Raw genomic sequence first — 23,741 nt, 5'->3', positions numbered from 1 at the left:
TTTTCGAGTATCTTGGAATTCTGGGAGAGTAAGGAAACCGGCCTGTAATTTGTGTAATGGTGTCTTGTGTCATGTTAATTGGACATTTACCAGATTGAAAAGACATAGCCTATTACATATGTTCCTACAGTAAATGTTCTTCTTCTTATCACCAACGAGGCTAACTTTTTTTTTTTGTAATAGCTACCATGAATGGAAAGCATATCAAAACGTCCAGTAAGTGGATGTTGCTCTTATGCTTTCCATTACAATGTCTACAACCTCTTTTACATCAACTGCACTAAGGAATATAGATTTAGGATTTCTATCCCAAAGAACAGCCTCCACCCCTCCAGGTGTGTCTGGATCCTGAATTATTAAGGTAGGGTAAAAAAAAACTCATGCATAGTTCCTCTTCCTCTTTTGTCTGGAGTTATATGTTCCTCTTCTCTCTAGAGTTATATGAACAATTCAAATATGAGTTTGACAAGTTTATTTACTGCTGTAGTATGGTAGTGGTTTCTCTTTTATCATAATAGAGTTAAAACACAATCTTTAAACATTTAGCTAAAACCAAACCAAGCAAACAACCGAACCAAAGATGCTAACCCGTTATTTAACGGTTGGAAAGAAAATGTTTTTTTTGTTTTGTTTTTTTACAAACCTCATAAAGACGTATAAGTTAGCATAATTAGCAAACAGCAGTGATTTATATGAAATGTAATGGATAATGTGACTTCCAACCATTCACAGTAAAACGGAGCTGTTCTAATTACAGTCGATTACACTAGCATATTATTGGAATACCACAGAATACCACAGATAGGAAAAACACCTTAAATTAACAGTGTAGCAAAAACCAGCATTCAAATTTCATAATTACTGTCCCCACCTTTAAAGTATGCTTTTAATTAACTTTTTTTTAAATTATTATTTTCAGTGATTACATTCACTTATAATAAATGAATTTAGGGTTTTTTAGGGTGGGTATGCAATTGTATTTTGTAATCTTTGAAGTATAGGCTACAGTAGAATACCTGTACTGTTGAGCATCACTGAGAAAATTGATTTTAGTCTGGCTTCAGTTAAGTTTCTGTGTACCCAAGTACTATTTAGAAAGAGTTTGCAGAATTAGTGACATCTAATGGTGAAATTGCAGATTACAAGCAGTTGACTTGTTCAGACCTGATATTAAAATCTCTGGTGATCTGGCCACAAGTGGTCAGCTCTGAGAAAGACACACAACCACATATTTACTTATTTTTCCCCATTTTGCAGCCGCCCAGGTTTCAGTCCAACCCATAGTGACTTTTTTATATGACACCTCCAGTGTGTTGTCTGAATTTGCATTGCATGTTTTTGTTTTTGATAAAGCTGTTTTCTGAATTCTGGCAATGTAAGATGTATCCTCTCCCTGCTCCTTTCCAACCAGGGAATATGAAAGTCTTGTGTTTCGGTATGTTTATTGGGAAAAGTTGTGAAATTACCTTGGCTGAAACAAATAGAAAAAAGTAAAAAAATAAAATGAATTCACATTTGTGTCTTTTCATGTAATTTGCAGTGAACTGTGGTCTCAGGGTCACAGCAGAAAATTACCATATAATTATGAATTCAACTTGACCAGGCAATAATAATAAAACCTGTCAGACATCTCTCATCGGTCTCAGTGTTCACTGTGAGTGTTTTCAGCACTTGTTCCTTGTGTCACAAAGCTGTGAACTTTAGGCTATGAAATCACTGTCCCACATAGAATTCACAGATCAAGTACCACATCCTGTCAAATGCCCAAAGGATGTGGTTCATGTTCAATTTTTTAGTGTCAAAGGTTTGATGCGTCTGTTACCTGGGGAGGGGCGGATTACACCGGGCCATACGTCATATTGAGGTGCCGGCCGTATTGTTGCAGTAACGCAGAAATCCTCTAGGGGGTGATAGAAGATAAGCCTATAGCTTTAATTAAGACGTCCGGTCTAGCATTGACAAAAATGGCTTCCAGATCTTCTGGAAGAGTGTTTGAGAAGTATTTTTGCTGTAGCGAATCTGCTCCATTCTAGCAACAGAACGCATCTCATTGAGCCACCTTTTGAAACATGGTGTGACTGAAGTTAAAGAAAAGAGGCACATTTACCATTTAAAGATAAGCTACCGTACATAGCCCTCTCCCACCAGTCCAGGAACACCCCATCCATTACATCTGGTTTGAACAAACTGTACTGTCCGTCATAGGAATGTGAACTGAAACATTTGGGAGACTAAGATGTTTTTTCATTTGGTTCAGAATCTTCAATGAGTTTCTGATAATGAAATCAATCAATTCATAGGAAGGCTAGGAAAAAAGCAGAGCTGGAAGAGGGGTTTCTGAGAGAGACAATTTTCAGCCATATACTGTAAAGGAGAGACGGCTGTCCGATCTATCTCAGGGGGGGCACACTGCCAGAATGTGAGGGCCCTTGCATTAGCAGCCCACACAATGGAAAATCTTCTGATTGTAAAATCATCACCTTCGCACTCTGGCACAAGCCACAAGTCATCAGTCAGTCAGAGGGTCCTAAAGCTAACAGGATATCATGGATGCAGAGAAATTAATTGTGAAGGTGAAAACTGCAACGCTTCATGACACAACACATCCACTGTACAAGGACACCAACAGAAAGGAGAAAATAGTGGAGCAGGGCTCCAGACTGCAACTAAATGGTCGCATTTTGCGACTAAAATTTGAGACAGTGCGAGTAAATTTTTCATCTACTCGCATATGTGCGACCAGTAAATTTGCCGATTTTTTTTTAATGACCACTGTGATTGGCTAATGTGTGAAAAGAAATGTGTGTTTCTCTTCTCCACATCTCGGAGTGGAGGAGACGTCTTTCCACAGCAGAGCTCCGTGTGAAACAGCAGGAGACACACAGACCGGCGACCCGCGTGCCTGTGTGCTGTAGCTACGTCACCCGCAATATTTTTTTTTTCGACGGCTCGCTACCACTCGTTACAAACCTTAAACATCCCATAATATGCTCGCGCTCTCAGCAGCGGTACTCAAATCGTCAGTCGGTTGGTGTGTCTACTTGTTCTGTTATTGGTCAGTGTAGCCTAAACATTAACTTTATATTTTCAATATTTAAGCTGTTTCACAATAAAATGTGAATTTAAAACATTATAGTTTATGCATTTATCAAAGTATTTAGCAGTAGGCTAATACAGTGAAAATTAGAGGAAATGTGAAAATTTACTTTGGAAGTCAATTTCGGTGTGCGCCCCTAAATTTTCTGCTTGCGCTCCTAAAATTTTAAGTTAGGGGCCACTGTGCTCCTAGTCAAAAAAGTTAGTCTGGAGCCCTGTGGAGTGATGTTGACGTGAACAACAAATCAAACTGAGAAAGGCAACGTATACATGGCTGTTTGCTTGTAACTCTAAAACCCATCTAGCAGGCGAAGGTTTGAGCCGTCAGTTGGAGATAAACCGTACCGCAGACGGAGTATGTGGAAAGAGCTGTGCAGTAAAGAAACAGACTGAGTTGAGTCATGTTTAGCATCACCTTCAGGTGCATTTTAATGTTGAGAAGCTGTTTTCATATATCCAGTCTTTAGCAGAGTCAAACACACACACACACAGACCAAAGTATTAAATGTACAGGAACAGTTTTTACTAAAGCTTTACATAACATAGGAAGCCTTCATTTCACAGATCCACCTCAAGGACCTATCACATGGCAGATCATTCCAGTCTCTCTTCACATACTTGTAACTTATGATGTGAACACAGTCCTCGTTACTACGATAATCATTAGGCTCATCATCAGCCCAGTACCTAGAAGGGAACAAGAGCATCATATTTATCTTGTCAATGTATCAGGCTCTCCTGGATGATTTCATTGAATCCCATTGCTAGACTGCTAGGCATGGCCTAAAGCGTGCCAAGAATCTCTCTTTACGACAAGCAGCTAAGGAGGTATTGTTCGTTGTATTAGTGATGCATTTTGTTTGTTTACATAACGCAACATTTATGTTCAGTATGTATGTTCAACATTCATGTACAATAGTAAATAGTATAGTATTTGTATTCGGGTTTGGAGTAGGGCTTAAAAAAAACCGTTGTATTCGTTATTCGTATTCGGAAACGACCAGAAGTGGGCGTGCCGTAATGTAAACGTGACGCGCACAAGACGCGAGGAAATGCAAAGATATAAGATCTTTAGCCCTGGTAGGTATTAAATCAAATGCCTTGCTTGTCCCAACCACGAAAAAAAAAAACTCAAACCAAAGTGAAGCCTTACGCCAGAGTCAGTGGAGTTCCATCGACCCATTTCCAGACACCCTCTTTCTCTTTGTCAGTCAAACCAATCCAAATATCTTCAGAGCTCAAACCAGGAAGAAATGTCTGGAAAATATGAAGAGACCACATTAGTTAATAGAAAAAAAAACACAAAATGTGGCAACATACCGCACACTAGACTGGGTGAAGAGGATCTATGATTTATTGAGCAACACGTTTCGCAGCAGGCTTCTTCAGGTTCGTGTTTGGACCACATTAGTTATTTCAACATATCAATGAAAGAGGGAAGAAGATGAAATCTAATAAATAATAATAATAACACACACATTACCTGCTCTTCAGTATTGTCTATGACGACCAGATCTGCTCCTCTGCCTCTGCAGTCCTCTCTGCCTTTGTCCCAGGTACCAGACTTAGTGGAGAGGAAGTAACAGGTCTCACTGAAGATTGTCCATCCTGAGGGACATGTTTTCTCTGCAGGACACAAGAGAGTCAGAAAGGATTTTGTAAAAAATGAAAAAATAAATGTTTTACAATTGAAAGGTGACGTTATCAGATCATTACACTGCACGTGACCGTTTTACGAGTATTCCATCATATGGACTTTTTAAAAACATTCATTTAAATTTGAGAGTGAATGGTATCTTAATCTTTTAATTTCTTTGACTTCAAAATGTTTAATTTATACACAAATCAATTGAAATAAGACAAACATGCAAAGACTCACTGCGTTCAGACAAACGTTGAAGCTCGTCCCGCTCTTTAGTGACTTCAGTGAGGTTGGACTTCAGCTGGTCTCTCTCTTCAGTCAGGGACAAAGACTTCTGGAGACACTCACTCAGGTTGGCTTTGACAGAGGAGAGCTCTGCAGCTAAACCATGATCTGGAATAAATCAATACTCATAAAAGACCTGCATTGACATAATGCAAACAGAACAGTACCACATATTTCCTTATTTTGCCCCATGTTGCATGTGCTTTTTAATATCACCTGGTAACACTTCCAGTGTGTTTTCTGAATTTTCATTGCATGTTTTTGTCAAATTTATGAAGCTGTTTTCTGAATTCGTCATGCTTGATTATTTAGGACCTTCATTTTTTTCTTCACACTTCGCCTACAATATAACCAACCTGCAGTATCACACTTGATGTGCAGCTGCATCACATCACATGTCGTCTAAGAAGAGGCTAAATTTCTCTAGTTACTGCTGTGATCCAGCAATGCAGTTTTACTACTGTCCCATCAAATGGACTTTTTAAAAACATAAATATAAAATTGAGAATGAATGGTGTCTTAATACTTGAATTTATTTGACTTAAAATGTTTGATTTACACACAAATTGATCTACATAAATAGGAATAAAATAAAGCATGCAGACTCACTGTGTTCAGACAAACGTTGAACCTCCTCCTGCTCTTTGGTGAGGGTGGAGTTCAGCTGGTCTCTCTCTTCAGTCAGGGACAAAGACTTCTGGAGACACTCACTCAGGTTGGCCTTGACAGAGGAGAGCTCTGCAGCTAATCCATGATCTGAAATAAATCAATACTCTTAAAACACCTGCATTCATATCATGTAAACAGAGGCAGGACCACATGTTTCCATATTCTTGTAGCCATCCAGGTTTCAGTCTAACCCATGGTAACTTTTTAATATCATCTGGTGAAACTTCCAGTGTGTTGTCTGAATTTGCATTGCATGTTGTTGAAATTGAAGAAGGTGTTTTCTGAATTTGTGGAGTATTTGTGTCTTTTTGTGTGGTTTTTTTTTGTTGGTTAAGTTGCAGTGCACTGAGGTCTTGGCAGGATAATGATCCTTTAATCATGACTTCAACTTGATCTTTAAGTCCTGAATGAAGCAGACTCACAGTGAATACCGAGGCCGATGAGTCCAGCCAGCAGTAAAACACTCAGCAGACTCAAAGGGACGACGACAGCTCCATGACATCTCCTCTCAGAGCTGGTGGGACCTGAACCAAGAAAAGACCAGTTAATAAAAACAGTCACACATAATAACAGACATTGATTCTCTGCTCTGTTGACTGACAGCTCTTACCTGTAGGATTGGTTGAAATGTTGAACTTTTCAGGCTTTGCATGATCAACATCGTTGGTGTAGATTGTGTCCATTGATGCTCAGAGGGTCAGTTGCCACACAGTCTGAGATAAAATAACTGAACTCTTGGTGGTTACAGTTGTTTTTCCTTCAGTTCTGAGGAAGTAACAGGTAGTTCTCAAACCAACCAGTTTAAACAGGAAATTTGTGAATTTGTGAAGCTCATTAAAAAAATAAAAATCAGAAGTCTACAGTTCCTTACAGTTCATGTTCTCTGGTATTGACCGTGAAAAGTTTTTGCAAGTATTGTGAAAGCCACCACTAATTTATTGCCGCCACTGCTTTAGTATTGTGGCAGATGCACAATAATAATCTACCAGTTGCTCTTACTTTGCACCCTTTTCCACTACACAGTTACAGCTCTACTCGGCTCGGCTCGACTCGGTTTAGGTCCTTTTCCATCACAGCTGAGTTCTTCATAGTACCTCCTCAGTGTGGAGGGGTCACCGCCACGAAATAGCTACTGATAAGACGTAATTCCCCAAAGCCGTCCCACTTTGACCTGCAGGATGTCGCAGTTCAGGGCCGATCACTGCAGAGGAAGAGCCGAAGCTCGGCCGGTCAGTCTGTTCTACTGGTCTTGAGAAACACTGTGTTGGGCCACAGCTGCCTGCCACGGAGTCCGTCGTAAAACTGCCGAGGCACTACTGTGACACTACTTTGACTGACCGCCGGTGAGTGCTTTGGACTCGTACGTTGGAAACAGCAGTGATAACGTGCTTTCAGGTCAGAATCTCCAAACCAGAAACGTTTGTAACAGCACCGGAAAAAGTCGCTAGATTTGTCGCTAGTCGCTTTTGACTAAAAAAAAGTTGCCAAGAGGGTTTGTAAAGTCGCCAGATTTAGCGAGAAAGTCGGCAACAGCCGTACAGCACGCTACACTTTGTCCCCAATCATGTTTTGATTGTAGTTTAAAACAGTTTAACATATCAGAGGACTACCATATTCACACACAGGGTACCTGAGAGTGTCTATTATCATAATCTGTAAAAAAAAAAAAAAAAAAAAAAAAAAAACGGCTTTGACGGTCCTGAACGGTCCTGAACGGTCCTGAACGTTCGGCACGCCGTGACGAAGTTTACTCGTCAATGGTCACGAAAGAGTTAAGACTAGTAGGCTACATTTTCTTTGGTAATGATTGGCCTGAAAATAGGCCACAGGAACCTTTAGTTCCTGAAAATTGGTAAAAGGTCACCCGGCAGCGACCTGGTGGAAAAGCACCTAATGTGTGTGTACATGTCTTTATTCAAATCTCTCTCTTTTTCTTTGTCACACAAGCACAAGCCCTTTGCATTATCATAACATGCATCATAAAAAAATATCTAGAAATGTGTAGCACTCCCCTCAGTATTCATATTTATTGGGTTCTTTTAAGGTATTTATCAAATGTTTGTTTTTTTTAACCCTGATTAACTTTTAATTAATTAATCTTCACATGAAATGTTTTTTAACCTACCTATGAATTCACCTTTCAGACCAGGGCAGGGACAGATGCAGGACAGGAGACGGCAGCCACATGGATTCTTTATGCAGCCATGGATAAGGCCATAGGTAAAAGGGCATCAGTCACACCTGTTAACCTGTTTGCATCTGGTGGGCCAGAGCGGCTGTGTGACAGGCCAGCCTGTGCTCCGATATTCCAAATACAGCACACTACACACAAAGATTTGTCTGGTGACACACTAGAATCTCGTCCCCCACGCCAGAAATCTTGCGTGATCAAACGTGATCTGACACACTTTGTTGGTGGTAGCCATGGAGCCGTTAGCCACACTGGTTTGTTATGGTCTATGGCAGCCATTCTCAACCTTGGGGTCCCGACCCCATTTGGGGTCGCGAGATGATTTCTGGGGGTCGCCAAATCATTTTGGAAAAATATAAATATGCAAAATTAATTAATCAATTAATGTACGACGAGCGACTCTCAAACATGCATTGTATTACTCAAAACCAGTTACTGTCGGCCGTAACTACACCAAAACAACAACAACGAACCTGTCCACTTGTCTCATGTCTGCCCACACAGACACTGCTCTCTCTCTCCTGCCCCGCCCCTCACCTCACCTCATCACCACATAGGGCCATGCGTTCACAGACAGTCTGAAATCGCAGAACTTAAACTTAATCATTAGGCTACTTAAACATTGTAACAGTAAAGGTCGTTACAGAGAGTTGTTTTAGTTGTTTTTTCGCTTCATTGTTTGTCCAAAATTCATTGTATCAAGCAATATGGTTCTGGTCTGTGCGTGTGAGATTCTGGTAAAAACAGGTAGGCTAATGGAGACACCTTAACTTTGAAAAAAAGTCTCAAATATCGCTAAAACATTTTTACGCTCTCATGAGGTGGTTTTCCAGACATTATCGATATAAACGTGTATCGTAAAAGTGCTATTGAAACACTTAATTTACATTTACACGTCAGTTGAGTTGTGTGTGTCCAGCTGTGTTGGTAATGTGACTGGAGGGGACAAATGAACGACATGTTTCTTGGCATGCATTGCTGACCTGGGCATTGTTTCTTAATAAATTAGAAAAACTTTTCTTATCATTCCCCTTTTCCGTGCATGGTTGAAGGAGATTGGCTTGCATCCACGCTCCACTGGCTCCTGCGCCGACAGGTCCTCGCATGTCACATAAACCAGCCCGGGTGTGTGGACACCGCATCAACTCGCCACCCGCTATTTAAACTCCGTCGCTTTGTTTTGTTCTTTTGCCCTGATGAAAACCTCCAGGTCAAAACATTGGCCATGGAGACAAAACTACAGCAGCTCAATTGATAAGCCAATTGATTTTTTCAGCGCAGGAATCAAGAACTAAAAAGGCAAAAAAAAAAAAAAAAAACCACCGCGGACAGCGCTGCGCTTTATCCATCATGCGTTCACACTGGCGTGTGTGTGTGTTTGTGTGTTGGGGGGGGGGGGTCGCGGACAGCACCACTGAACCACAGAACCACTGGTCTATGGTATGGTGTTATGGAGTCACCCACACAAGCCGACTTTTGATCCGAATGGTCACCCAGCCCAAACTCCAGCATACTCAAAACTGTGAAAATAAGTGACACTGAAGTTTTAAATGCTGTAGTGCTCCATCAGATATGATGAAAATAGTCATGCTCCCTCAACTGAGCAGGTGGTGCTACTGGGGAAGACACTTGGGCACTAAGACTGTCTCTTATTGCTGCTCCACTCCTCTATCGTGTGTCTCCGCCTTCAGGTTGGACAGGAGCCTCTTCACCCTCATCTCCAGAATGTCACCATTGTTGATCTGTACAGAAGGACTCCTGGACTGTTCTTTAAAACCCGTGTGTCATGTATGTAGCCCTCCCACTCAATACCACTTTACACCTGACCTTAAGCATGGGAGGCGAATTGAGGGAGTCTACTAAAATATGAAATTTATGTGTCTACTTTACCTAGAGAATATGACTCTACCGGCCTGGTTCGCTGATTTTATAGCTATATTGTTTACGTGAGCTTGCAAACTCCCATGCATACATTTAACACATCATAGCCCAACATTGACCACATTTGTCAGATAAACATTTCAATTTCAAATATACATTGCAACAACGTGAAATGTTAATTAATTTTACTAGTGACCCTTTGAGTCAAGAAAATAAAATAATACCCAGTGTTTTGTAAAACTTAGGCTAGTTATGGTACCATGTCGTTGGCGTGCATGTTGGTGCTCATTTAAAGGGACAACGAGGAGTTTCTATTTGGTTATAAAAAAGTCTCACGTTAATGTGGATAATTCTAGCCTACGCTACCCACCCTTGTTAATGGGCCCATTTTCGATAAATATATATTGTTTTGTCTCTATCGTTATTTTGTTATTATTAGTGGTGGCGGAAATGCTGGTCGAGCCAACCAGCATTTCTTTACTTTCGGTTTCGTGGCGAGTCATGAGAATAACGCCGCCGAATTGCTGTTTAATGGTCGGAACTACGACGGTATGTGATCGTCTTTGAACTTCTGACTTTAATTCTTGATGAATGAAAACATGAGTCTGTCTTGCGCCGGTCAAAGAATTTCACGGTGCGTGCAGAGGCTCATAAATGTAGTGTGAAAACGCTTCGCTTTTCCAAAACTCCACGTCCCTTTAACTTATACTTGCTTTTTTTTTTATCATTGTTTTTGTATTCTGACAAGTTTATGGTTCCTTCTTTATTATTCATTAAAGTGCTTGCATACATTTTAAGTGTGGATCTTTTTTTAAGTATAGTAATTTAATTGTTACATCCATCCTCAAGTAGTGTTACAATTCATTGTAACACTACGTATTGGGGTAGGTTGTAACAACATACCTCTTTGTGTTTGACATTAATTTACATAATCTGTGATGGTGTAGTAGAAGTCCAAGTGTATATTATTTACAGCAGACAAATATGGGTACCACATGTCAAAATTTGAGATCTCTAGCACCGACAACCACTGAGTTACACTTGCTCAAACAAAAAGTGTTACTATCATCCCCGGTCTCCCCTATATAATCCTCATGAAAAGTGTTTTCTCAGTACTCACTGATCCTTGGAAATTCAGAAACGGTTAGCAGCAGGTTCCTCAAACCCTCTGTTCAGAGGAGAAGTGTGAGATGAGATGGAGAAACCAGTCCTGGAGACACGTCCGTGTGCAACAGCAGGTTTCCTGGCGGCAGCGTGAAGTCCTGAGCTCCCTCAGCGGCAGCAGCATGGTGGCAGCAGGCTGGCAGGCGTGTAGGCACACTATGCAGAAATTCACAACACTAATAAACTCTACTATTCATTCCCATAAACGTTCATATTGTCACCAGTTCACATAATGTCCATACTCACTCAGAAATCCCGGCGCAAAATATTCTCCCACACACACAGTCTCCTTCTTCTCCTGCTAGCGGGACGAGGCTAACTAACTAGCACTGATACACAACAGAAAATGGCCTCGCCGACCTTTAGTATGATTTCCGGGCTGAAACAGCTCTAAACACGGCTCACTCTTACATTTTCTACCCAATACCACACAGGTAAAACCTCCGGCTTTTAGTTTCAGTAGCCATAACAACTTTAAACACTTTGAAACGCTTAACTAGCTCTTTACGTTGACGTTTTTCTTTTCCTCGTTTTCTCCGGACATTAGCCTGAGCCTCGTCTCGTTCTGTCTTTTTAGTCCCACCCCCTTCTCGCAATCCGGTAGGTAGGTGACGCTCATCTCTGACTGGCATGGATCATGGATTAGCTAATAAAAGATACCCAAATAAACAGAGGAAACAACATGAGACGTTCAAATAACATTAAGAGCATAGGAAATTTCAGTATCTGCCCAAACAAAGTACATGCATTTCTCCACATAAATTAGGCCTAATTGATTAATCCAGGTGTGTCTGACCATTGTTGTGACTACTGAGGTCAGAGTCAGACACACCGGGATTAATCCGTTTGTCCAATAATTTAAGAAAGGAAATAAAGGAGCTTGTTTAAGTTCAGGAAGTAGTGGAGCTGTGCATGAAGCCTATACCAAACAAAATTAACAGAAGATCTTAACTTAATCTGTATACAGTATATATATATATATTTTTTTTTTTTTATTTATTTTTTTTTCCACACACTGGTTGGTTCCTTTTGATGAAGATGCAACAGTTGAAAATGTACAGTCTTGAGTTGTGCAGCCTGGCCATCCACTGGGATACTATTAGTAAACACAATCAGAGAGTCACAGTCTCTTAGTTTATATGGACAAAGAACATTAAAGCAGAAGTAAGCAATAATTTTGTGTTAATATAAGTCTTAAATAGTTATATCTTCCGACAGCAATCACTTACATAGAGTGTTTGGACCGAAACACGGGCCTCTCAGTCACTCTGCTCTGCTGTAAGCCGAGGAGAAAACTTTTCTAGTATCCTACAAGTTTTATCCAATGAGGAGAGAGAACGGCATGCAGGGCTGTGTGTGCAGCCAAGGGATGCGCGTGAATGTGGTGACGTAGGGACGAGGACCAATAGATCCATGACGAGGGCGGGGGCTGCTAACTCCATCGGCTGACAAGACGTTATGGTGCGTTCAAGGCAACCCGTAAAACTCGTGTATTTCCGACCTGTGAAGTCGTACCAGTTCGATCTGGTGCGAGTTCACGGTTCGGAAGTTACGAGTGGCCGTTATAGTGACTTTCACAGGCAACAGGTCGGAAAAACGCGAGTTGTGGGTTGCCTGGAACGCTACAAAGTTGTAAGTCGTGACTTGAAGCTGTAATTTACGGTTTCAAAAGCCTGCCTGGAACGCAGCATTAGCCAAAACGACTGGATGGCTTACTTCTGCTTTAACAGTAACAGAAGTGTAGACTTCTTTCGTCTTATCACTGTGTATAAATAACAGACTTCACAAATTTCCTGTTGTAGGCTAAGTGACAGGTTTGATAAGCGCTTGTTACTTTGAGGAACTTTGTTAACACTGTCAATTCCAGAGAACATTAAGGAACCACAGACTTATTTTCTCACAGAGTTCACAAATTTCCTGTTTTAAGTGGTTGGGTTGAGAATGTGTTAGGCTACTTCCTCACAACTTAAGATAAGCAACTGAAACCAACAAGAGTTTTGTCACGTCAGACTGTTCTGCAGCTGACCCTCTGTGTCGACCCTCTGAGTGTCGATGGAGGAAATCTACATTAATGTAAATTATGAAAAGTCCAAAATTTCAACCAATCCCACAGGTAAGAGCTGTCAGTCAGACAGAGCAGAGAATCAATGTCTGTTATTATGTGTGACTGTTTTTATTGACTGGTCTTTTCTTGGTTCAGGTCCCACCAGCTCTGAGAGGAGATGTCATGGAGCTGTCGTCCTCTCTCTGAGTCTGCTGGGTGTTTTCCTGCTGGCTGGACTCATCGGCCTCGGTGTTCACTGTGAGTCTGCTTCATTTAGGACTTAAAGATCAAGTTGAAGTCATTTTTAATGGCTCATTATCCGACAGTGGCTCCAAGACCTCAGTGCATGACAACTTTAAAAAAAAAAGCTAATGAAAAGACTCAAATTCAGAAAAGACCTTCTTCAATTTGTCAACAGCATGCAATGCAAATTCAGACAACATAATGGAAGTGTCACCAGGTGATATTAAAAAGTGACTGTAGTTTGGACTCAGACCTGGGCAGCTGCAACACGGGGTAAAATAAGGAAATATGTGGTCCTGTTTCTGTTTGCATGATATAAATGCACAAGTTTTGTGTGTCTTGATTTATTTCAGATCATGGCTTAGCTGCAGAGTTCTCTACTATCAAAGCCAACTTGAATGAGTATACCCAGAAGTCTTTGTCCCTGACTGAAGAGAGAGACCAGCTGAACTCCACCGTCATTGAAGTCACCAAAGAGCGGGATGAGCTTCAGTGTTTGCACAACCACAGTGAGTCTTTGCATGTTTTGTTTTTTAGATTGATATGTGTATTAAAACATTTTAAAAGAAATGTAAAGATAAAGATACCATTCATTCTCAAGCTTTCATTTATATTTTTAAAAAGTCTATATGATGGGAGGGACAGTAGTTAAACTGTCACTCCATTGCTGCATTATAGCACTTCATAAATGTCATGTTGTGTGACACTGTTACATAAAAAAAGCCATAGCAACCAAGTGAGTGTCATAATTTAGTGAATTAAACACACAACCATTCAGTTCATTTTGATCCTCTTGCTGTGTCTCGCACAGAAAACATGTCCCTCAGGATGGACAATCTTCAATTGTTCCTATTACCTCCTCTCCACTGAGTCTGGTTCCTGGGACAAAGGCAGAGAGGACTGCAGAGGCAGAGGAGCAGATCTGGTCGTCATAGACAGTACTGAAGAGCAGGTAGTGTGTGTGTCTCATTGTGTTTACAATGACTCTCACTGTGGACAAGATAAAAGTAACTGATCCTCATAACAGTGAGCAACAGACTACTTCTACAGTATGATTTTATGCAGGATTTAATGAAACATTTTCATCTTTACTTTGTCATGTTCACAGGAATACAGCACGTGTTGTGGTCAAACTCAAATATTGGATGTGTTTTTTCTTCTGTTTTCCAGACATTTCTTACTGGTTTACTGTCAAGACCAACTTGGATTGGTTTGACCGACAAAGAGGAGGAAGGCGTCTGGAAATGGGTCGATGGAACTCCACTCACTCTGGCGTAAGGCTTCACTTTGGTTTGGAATTTGGACTGAAAGTAGGTACAGCTGTCAAGATGTATGCAATAATTAGTAACACGATGCTCGTGTTCTCTGACCTGCAGGTACTGGAACATAAACCAGCCAAATAATGGTGGTGGAGACCCAGCTCTTGGTGAGGAGGACTGTGCACATATGAAAAAATGGAATGATCGGTCATGTGATTTGGTACTGCCATGGGTCTGTGAGAAAATGGCTCTTTAGTGTTTGCTTAAATCTTTAGTAGGACCTAGAAGAAAAACGTTCTTGTACGCTTGTTAAAATGTAATTCCATGTGCCTGACTCTGCTAAAGACTATTGGATATATTTAAAAAGTATCTCTACACTTTTAGCTGTACTGTAGCTTCAAGTACAACATTAAAAAGCACCTTTAGGTGACACTAAAAATGACTCAACTCACTCTGTTTTTTCAGTTTTCACACTTCTTAGCTTCTAAAATTGCTGGTCTATTCAGTTTCACTTCCGCACAATTATTTTATTTATCTTTATTTTATCTTGCTGCATCAGGAACAGTCTGACAGAGCAGCTCCATTACGGAAAAAACAGATGCACACACGATAAAAACAGATGCACACACATCACACTCGCTTCAACCTTCCTCTTTTCATTCTACATCATTAATTAATCTCATTAACAAACCCCCTTTTCCCTCCATTAGTGCAACAAAGAGAGCACACTTGGTGATCCTACTTTCATTTTTGCACCACCACTAACTTGCATTTCAACTCACCTGCGTGTGTGTTCTGCGTGTCCGACCAAACCGAGATAGAGTGTGTTTTAAGAACCAGTGTGTAGTATTTCATGCACCCATGGTTAATTAGCACTTCCCTTTACACGTCAACTTCTACCAGTATTTCTTGAGCAAAACTGATTAGCCAAATTCTGAACTTTAAGCTACTGTACTTTCACAGTAGTCAGTCACAGTAGCTTCTGTATTTGAAACAAGTACAAAGTTCTGTGTTAAGTGGTCAGCTCTTAACACAGAAGTGAACACACTGAGGACACTTTTGAGATCCTTTTATTCTTGATTGCGCAGACCAGTGGCTCTCAAACCTTTTTACATCAAGGACCCCTAAATTGACACAAATTGGACCACGGACAACCACTGGACAAAATTTTGAAGCAAACAGCAGAAATACACACATTTTTGTTCTGAGACTGAAGAACATTACTTTGTTAGTCAATGTACATTGAAATTTGGGCCAATGGCACAAATCTGTGTAAATATTGTAGAGAAATTTCTGGAAAAAAGTGTCATAATTTCTCCAAAAACATTTAAACATTTCTAGAAAAAAAGTGTAAAAATGTTCTTTAAAAAAAGGTAAAATTTCTCAAAAACAATCCCCCCAAAAATATACTTTTATATAATTGACACTGTGTATATACCATGTAACACTTATCACTTGCTTATACTGCTCCTTATCCTCATTTATACATAGGGGAGAGCCGGGTCGATTGATACACTTTTCATTTAAACGTCTTTTTCAAAGATGACGTTATGTACACAAACATTTTTATCATGTGATCAACAACTCACATGTGTATTCTCATAGTTACAAGTGTAAATTAACACATATGTTGGATGATCGCGCTGTTTTATAACTTTGAACGTAAGTTGACATGTGTCTCAAACGCCCCACCTATGCGGGTCGTTTGAGACACAGAGGAGGGACGGTTGAAACAGCGTTTTAAACAGAAACTACTGACCTTACTCTCGTTTTTATGAAGCATATCGGACAACATACTAGTGGACTCGTTATTGCCAAAATGTCACATAATTTCTCACAATATAAATAGGTCAAATAAATATTTTTGTCCCGTGCGCAATTCGATTAAACTCGCCTTTCTTCTTTTGTACGAGTTGTTGGATGACTGCATTTTCATTTCATTTACTTATTTCCCTGTCCTAAGTCATGTTTATGGAGACACAGTTGAACATATTGTCATTTTACCCTCGGCATTTTCCCCTCACTTTGCTGAATATCTGTTGATTCATGTCATAAACACGTTTTGTTCATTAAAAATATGTGGTGTTTATTAAAAATACATGTTGTTCATTCAAATCGGTTGTTGTTCATTGTAGAACAATAGAGTGTTAATACGGTGATTTATATACAGATATTGATCGCGCAGTGTGAACAATCACTACGCACGGAGGCGTGAGGGACATTTGAAACAGCTGTATCAATCGTCCCTGCAGCGACTACTGACACTTCAACCTGCTTTGCCTCTAAACTTCAAAACTATGACATTGCATAGTTTAGGACCAGTTTATGTACGAATTCATCTGTTGTTAGGTCATATTATTATTGCATGAAACACACAATACAACTTTTGATCACAAAAAAACTACCGCACGTAACATTTTGCTTTCCATAGTAAAAAACAGGTTCGCGCTAATAACTTTTGAATGGCGTGACGTAATTTCACAAGCTTTCCCAGGATTGGTCGGTGTTGAGTGCTGAACATAGTGACAAAATCTGACGGCTCAAGCTTGTGTGGTTTTCGAGGAAATCGCTGTGTATCAATCGTCCCGTGTATCAATCGACCCGGCGCTCCCCTACTATATTTACATTATGAATATATTTGTAAAATTTTCTATTTTTATTTCTTTATCTTATCTTTCTATTTGCATTATGTTTTATTTGCCTACTGCTGTAACACAGTCATTTCATGATCTGGGATCAACAAAATGTATTTATCTTAAATCAGGGAACAAGGAGAAGGCTACATGCAGTTAGGGCTGAGGCCAAATAATATCCACCAGGTAAGGCTATCCACCATTTACCAGGTAAATCCCAAATATGAAAATGAAACTACTCTTTAGTAAACCTTAAATGCAAATGTGAGGGATTGTTTTTTTGTTTTGATTTGTGAATTTTTCAATGGGCTGTGATGTAACTGACCTTGAGGCTCATGGGTTACAGTTGATTTATAGAAAAAACCAGAGTGAACACGCACATCACACCAGCGAGGGCAGGTGCAGAGTACAAACTATAAGCAAAATAGAAAAAACACGAGTACTCGCAACTCTGCAGGACTCGAGCAGTGAAGGTGTGCTCTTCGTCAGACGACACTACAATAAATTGATACGCTGAGTCCTGCAGAATTGCGAGTACTCTTGTTTTTTCTATTTTACAGTTGATTTATGGCACAGGTCAATACACACCAGCCCAGAGCTGATGTAAGATACTGTAATGACAGTCATTACAGTACATCGTCTGGTCCTCAGTGGTGATTCAGGCCTCAGGGAGCAGCTACACTTGATACAGTACAGCTAATTATTGCCTGCTAATGGCTACTGTATGTTGGCCTCATGGGGTGACCCTGAAAGCAAATACTTAATACATCTGTAATTTTACCAAATTAATACAACATTTTTTAATCTTATACAGTTAAAGTCTTTAGTGGTCCTGTCTAAGCAAATAGTTGTTTCCAATGAGGATGTGTGCTGATACAGTTGAACTGGTCAGTGTGTGATTACCTGCATTATCCTGTGAGAGCAATTAAACAACCCACAGTAGAGGCTGACCTGCAACTAACAAAGTAAACAACAAAGTCTACTTCCTTAACCGGTTTTTATATGTTTGCCTTGTCAATTCAAAAAACTGCAAAAATGTTGTTGTTTTTTTTGTTAAGTTTTTTACACTCAGATGAGGTGGAAAAATGAAACATTTTTAAACAGTGCAATTGGCAAATAAACCGTGATGTGCATGAAGAAACTGAGACTAAATGACAGTAAAAAACATCACAAGACTACTAAGATTACTTATATGAAACAAACATATAAGTCACATTTCTTTTGTGTTTTGTGTCTTTTACATTGGTTCTAATGGCACCTGACCTTACTACATGGTTTATTGCATTTCATTCCCATATACCCTGCATAAATGTGTATTTATCCACGGATGGAAATAGTCCTCAACAAATGCTAATGTATTTATTACAGTGCTATTTTACATCATTATACAACATTACAATATCTTTACATATTGCCTGTCGTCATGAATTTTGGAGCTATCATGTCATAATTACGTTTTTCAATATGAAGAACTTTTTTTGAACAGCGTTTCTAACTTTTGACAACCTGAGGCCATAGATGAGGGGATCGAGAAGAGGCTGAATAAGGAGTCCATACATGGATAAAATCACACGCAGCTCCAATGGAACAAAAGTCATGTCGAACCTCTGACTGATCAGGTTATAAAAACTGGCAAAGACGAAGCTGAGGAGAGAAACTAAGTGCGGAAAACAGGTGTCAAACGCCTTTTTCCTGGTCTCAGAGGAGGATTTTAAACAGACATATAAAATCCTCACGTATGTGAAGGAGATGAAGGTGAGAGGAACAGCTACAACTAACGTCAGGCCGAAAACCACATCATAGATAAAGGACACAAGTCTGTTTGGAGAGCAAGCAAGTTCAACCACTAGATGATTTTCACAGATAACTTTGTGGATCACATTCCCACAGAACTTCAGACGGATCGTAAAAGACAATGAAACTCCAACTACTACAAAAGAAGTGATCCACATTGCAATGATGACGATCCGGATTCTGACTTTAGTCACTATGACGTTGTAATGCAAAGGCTTACAAATACACACATATCTGTCAAAGGCCATTACTGTCAATATCCTATATTCAATCCCTGCATATGTGTTGTAGTTAAATATCTGAAGGAAGCAGAAATAGAGTGAAATTTCATGAGTGTCTGATAAGATTTGTGCCATTAAACACGGCATCAGAGACGTGCTGCCGTAGATGGCATTGACAAAAAAACTAAAGAGCAACAGATACATGGGCTCGTGCAAATTTCTGTCCAAGTAAATAACAACAATAAGAACAGTGTTGGCAACAATGACTGAGATGTAAAACAGCAGAGCCAGGGTGAAATAGAGGCCCTGAAAATTTCCTACATTTCCATACATAGACAAAACAAAGGACACAATCTCTGTGTCATTTTCCATCGTCACAGTTTGAGATGATGTGGCTGCAAATTTTGTAAAAAAAAAAAACAACAACAAGTAAAACACCAGATGCATAAAAAGCAGGAAACATGTGAAGCCTGGAAATGCTGCAATAAAGGTGTTAAAATGTGGAAGAGATTAGTTAGTTGTGTTTAGGTCTTGGATGTCCACCTCCTCCTCCTACCTACTGAGAAAAACACAAGCAGCTGCTGAACATTATAGTCGACACTCAGAGGCGGTGCTGGCTTGTTTTACACCCTGGGCCCCCCAACCCACCCAGTCCCCACCCCTCACACCTCAGACATGTACACACACACACACACCCCTCCCAACATACATTGTACTTTGTCCATGCCATAGACTGTAAAAAGAATGGACGTAGCGTCCGTGACGTCACCCATTGGTTTTGGGGAGTCGTTTTTGTGACTCAAATATGGCGGCCTGAACAGCGCCATGTTGGATTGGCCGGCCGAGAACCCTCCCACTGGCCTCGAAGCAGCTGTCCACGGAGCTGCTCGGACCTGTCACTCAACGTTTCCGCGCCCTGATTGGCCAGAGTTTTAACCTAATAACAGTAAAACTATAGAGTTAAAAAAAAATTCACCCCCCTCAGAGTGTGTGCGGGGGTAGAAACTATCGATTGAGACGAAAAAACGTTCTGACACCAGGCTTTTAACATGTTTACTGAGGATGTAAAGTCGGCGATTTTAACATGGGGGTCTATGGGGAATGCTCCCTTCTGACACCAGCCCCCAGAGGAATCCGAGGGGATTGCAGTTTTTTGAACGCGGAAGTGAGCTTCACTTCTCAGACCGACAACTGCCCCCTTGGTCCATGCCTAATCCCATACCACACACACACACAACCCTCCCAAGATACAGTACATTGTCCCTGCCCAACCCCACCACCATACATACACACAAACAAGACAAAAGACATCATTCAGCTCGAACTAACTCTTATTCAACAAATTTGCAGAACCACATGAATATATAGATACCAAAAACATAAACACAATAAAGATATAGGTCCCTTAATTAACGTTAGTTAGTACATTATTAAGCATTAATATATAAACTAATGTGTTAATTAATGCTGAGTAATGCATACATAATGATAACATTTTTCAAATTTTATTATTACTTAATAATTTATTAACTAACTTTGAGTAGTAAACATTAATTAGCTGCTTACTAATATACTACATTAATAAATGTGTTTCCTAATACATAATAATGATTGTTAATATATCTGTAAACAGTTAATTAATGCTTAATAATGTACTAACTAACGTTAATTAAGGGACCTTTATTGTAAAGTGTTACCCATACAGTATATTCATAAATACAAAAAAGAAAACAAGCATAGAGGGGAATAAATTAAAACAAATAAATTAAATAAAGTAAATTGCATCACACAAATAAGGTAACACACTTCAAAAGGACATTATACATACATATACACACACACGTGTATACTTTGAATAAGAAACATACAAATTAGACTGTACACCTGGGGCGGTGCGTGGCGCAGTGGTTACAGCGGCCGCCCCATGTAGAGGTTACAGTCCTCAACGCGAATCCCGTGTCGGGCAGACCTTTCCTGCATGTCATTCCCCCTCTCTCTGCCTCCCCCTTTCCTGTCTATCTCACTGTGCTATCAAATAAAGGTGAAAAAGCCAAAAAATATACTTAAAAAAAAAAAATTGCCTGTAAACCTGACCTTGATGCAAAATCACCAATTACATCATCATATGAAAACTTCTCCTGTGTGATTGATACTGATGATGATGACTTCAACTTGACTTTTAAGTCCTTAACGAAGCAGACTCACAGTGAACACAGAGGCTGATGAGTGCAGCCAGCACTCAGGAGACTCAGAGAGAGGACGACAGCGCCATGACATGGCCTCGTGGGAGCTGAACTGAAAAAAAAAACTGTTAATAAAACAGTCATAACAGACATTTATTCTCTGTTCTGTCTGACTGACAGCTCTTACCTCAGGCTTTGCATGATCAGTCTTGATGTAGATTTCCCCCGTTGATGCTTACTACAATACAGAGGGTCAGCTGAAGCACGGCCTGACATGAAAATGACTAAAATCTTGATGGTTTCAGTTGTTTCTCTGAAGTTGTGAGGAAGAAAAAAGTGCTTCTCAAACCTCACACTTTAACACAATTCAGCACAGTTTTCTCAGTTGTGTGAACATCCTGTGATAAGAGAGTGCTGTTTTTTGAGGGTTGTACAATGGACGGAAACGTTCTGAGAGGATGTAACACAATGACGGTAATTTCTGATGAAATCTGAGCTACTCTGATAGAAAATATTTAGGACAAAGAGTACAACTCAACATCAGCTGATTCACTGTGTCCAAACTGTGTCATCATGTAATGACAATAATGTTTTAATTTTGATTACTTTGTTTGGTTTTGAGCACAGATGGAACATTTTAGAGGTGTTTGTTTAGTTTTTTACACAGAGGTTTGGATTGGTTTGAAAGTGGTCTGACTACTGAGTTTTGTTTTACCAATTTGAGAAAGCATGGAAGGTTTTGAGAATTCTGTTTCAGCAACTGTTAAAATTACAATACTCAGTGAAAAGATAAACAACAGGAGTTAACAGTTCGTTACAGTTTAAGTTCTCTGGTATTGACCATGTAAAGTTTGAGCAATTTTTGTGAAATTTGAGAAGGGGTTCATACGAGTTAGGTGATCTGGTGACAAAGTTTCAGTAAATGTGAGTGTACATGCCTTTATTCAAATGTCTCTCTTTTTCTTTGTCACACAAGCAAAAGCCGTCTGCATAATCATAACATGCGTCGTAAAAATATTAAAAAATGTATAATTTCAAAACTATGGGGTTATATTTGTCTCATTAATAGCTGTAGACGCACAGAGGGTGATCTACAAATATTCCTTGGTTTGCACACGTGTTTTGCTATCCACAAATATAAATTTCTAATTTGTAACTTGTATTTTGGTTTTTACAAATACATTTGTATTTGTAAATACATTGTGTATTTGTAAAAAAAAAAAAAATGAAAAAAAAAATGTCATTGAGGAAAGAGATGCGTGTGTGTGTGATTGGTGGTCCAGAAATGCTGGATCACACTTCACAAACAGAATTTTCAGTTTTACAAATGGAAAATTATATATTTATAAATACACTATATATTTACGAATACACATGTAGGCCTACACACACACACCATAGACACACACACAGGTATGCATGAGCAGCTCACGCTGGAACGCTAATAAATGCTAAACGTGCTAAATCGGTAATTGTACAGTGTCCAGCTCTTCGGCGCGAAGGCGGTTGGGGCGGTGCAGAACAGCACCATCTCCACCCACCACTCAGAGGCGCATTGCTAATGAGCTACTGGTGTTCTGCAGAAGGAGAGACCTGGGAAATGGCACAGGTTTTGTGATTTTGGCTAAAAAAATCCTAATCACAATTGAAAGATTGTGAAGACAGAGAATGCTTTAAAATAACTAAAAATGATTATTGAAGGGGGTCTTTACATAAGAGCCAGTGTGTGGGATTTAGTGACATCTAGTGGTGAATGTAAAGATTGCAAGCATTAGACTTCCCCTTTTCAACACTCCCTTTCACAAAGCATATCACAACGATACAATGGCACCTCATCTAAGACTATCTGCTCACTTCCCTTTGCACGTACCAGTATTTTCGGAGCAAAATTAATTTAAATAGCGGAACTCAAGCATTTTCTACTTTTTTTTATTGTCACAGTGCCAGCAGCAACTGAACTAAGTTTGCATATGATCACAAGTTGTCAGCTCTAAATACATACAGTATGTGAACACATTGAGGCCTCTGAGATCTTTATTTTTTCAGGATCACTCACCACATCCTGTGTGGTGTGGACCACTTTCCTTTTGCAGCGTGAATGTGTCTGAGTTCTTGGCTATATTAGACAGAGAAATCAACACTGTGTAGCCTATACAGTATAACATCTAACACGTATCACTTTTTCATACTGCTCCTTTCTCCTTACAATTTTTTCCAAACTGTTACTTTTCATTACGGCCATATTTGTTATTCCAAATTATTATTTCTTTCTCTTATTTTTCTATTTGGATTGTGTTTTATTTTCCTGTTGCTTTCCCAACCTGGGATCAACACATCAGGGAAGAGGGAGAGGGCTACATGAAGCAGGGCTGAGGCCAAATAGTATCCACTCTAACAGGTGAGTCCCAAATATGAATTCTTAATTGCACATGAAAG

At 39.8% G+C, this 23,741-nt stretch overlaps 2 protein-coding genes across 2 annotated transcripts in view; one reads left to right on the top strand and one right to left on the bottom strand.

The window, feature by feature from the left end:
- Positions 1-3,485: 3,485 nt before the first annotated feature.
- LOC146964735 (uncharacterized) overlaps positions 3,486-23,741 on the bottom strand; it is a 55,318-nt gene continuing 35,062 nt past the window's right edge. Inside the window, exons 4-8 of the mRNA XM_085764182.1 lie at positions 5,633-5,779; positions 4,976-5,131; positions 4,580-4,722; positions 4,250-4,353; positions 3,486-3,783 (exon numbers count right to left, since the gene is read on the bottom strand). Of these exons, the coding sequence (XP_085620308.1) occupies positions 3,630-3,783; positions 4,250-4,353; positions 4,580-4,722; positions 4,976-5,131; positions 5,633-5,779 (704 nt within the window). The 3' untranslated portion in view covers positions 3,486-3,629. The remainder of the gene's footprint in view (positions 3,784-4,249; positions 4,354-4,579; positions 4,723-4,975; positions 5,132-5,632; positions 5,780-23,741) is intronic.
- Positions 12,934-14,843, top strand: LOC146964737 (C-type lectin domain family 4 member E-like). Its single transcript, XM_085766199.1, has 6 exons — positions 12,934-13,041; positions 13,129-13,230; positions 13,569-13,738; positions 14,027-14,167; positions 14,386-14,489; positions 14,592-14,843. The coding sequence occupies exons 1-6, from the start codon at positions 12,981-12,983 to the stop codon at positions 14,728-14,730; spliced, it is 717 nt and encodes a 238-aa protein (XP_085622325.1). The 5' UTR covers positions 12,934-12,980; the 3' UTR covers positions 14,731-14,843.

This window comes from Trachurus japonicus, chromosome 21 (assembly GCF_045865225.1).
Source record: "Trachurus japonicus isolate A0001 chromosome 21, Traja_1.0".
Classification (NCBI taxonomy): domain Eukaryota; kingdom Metazoa; phylum Chordata; class Actinopteri; order Carangiformes; family Carangidae; genus Trachurus; species Trachurus japonicus.
Note: the sequence above shows the minus strand (reverse complement) of the source record. Positions and strands in the feature narration are given on the sequence as shown.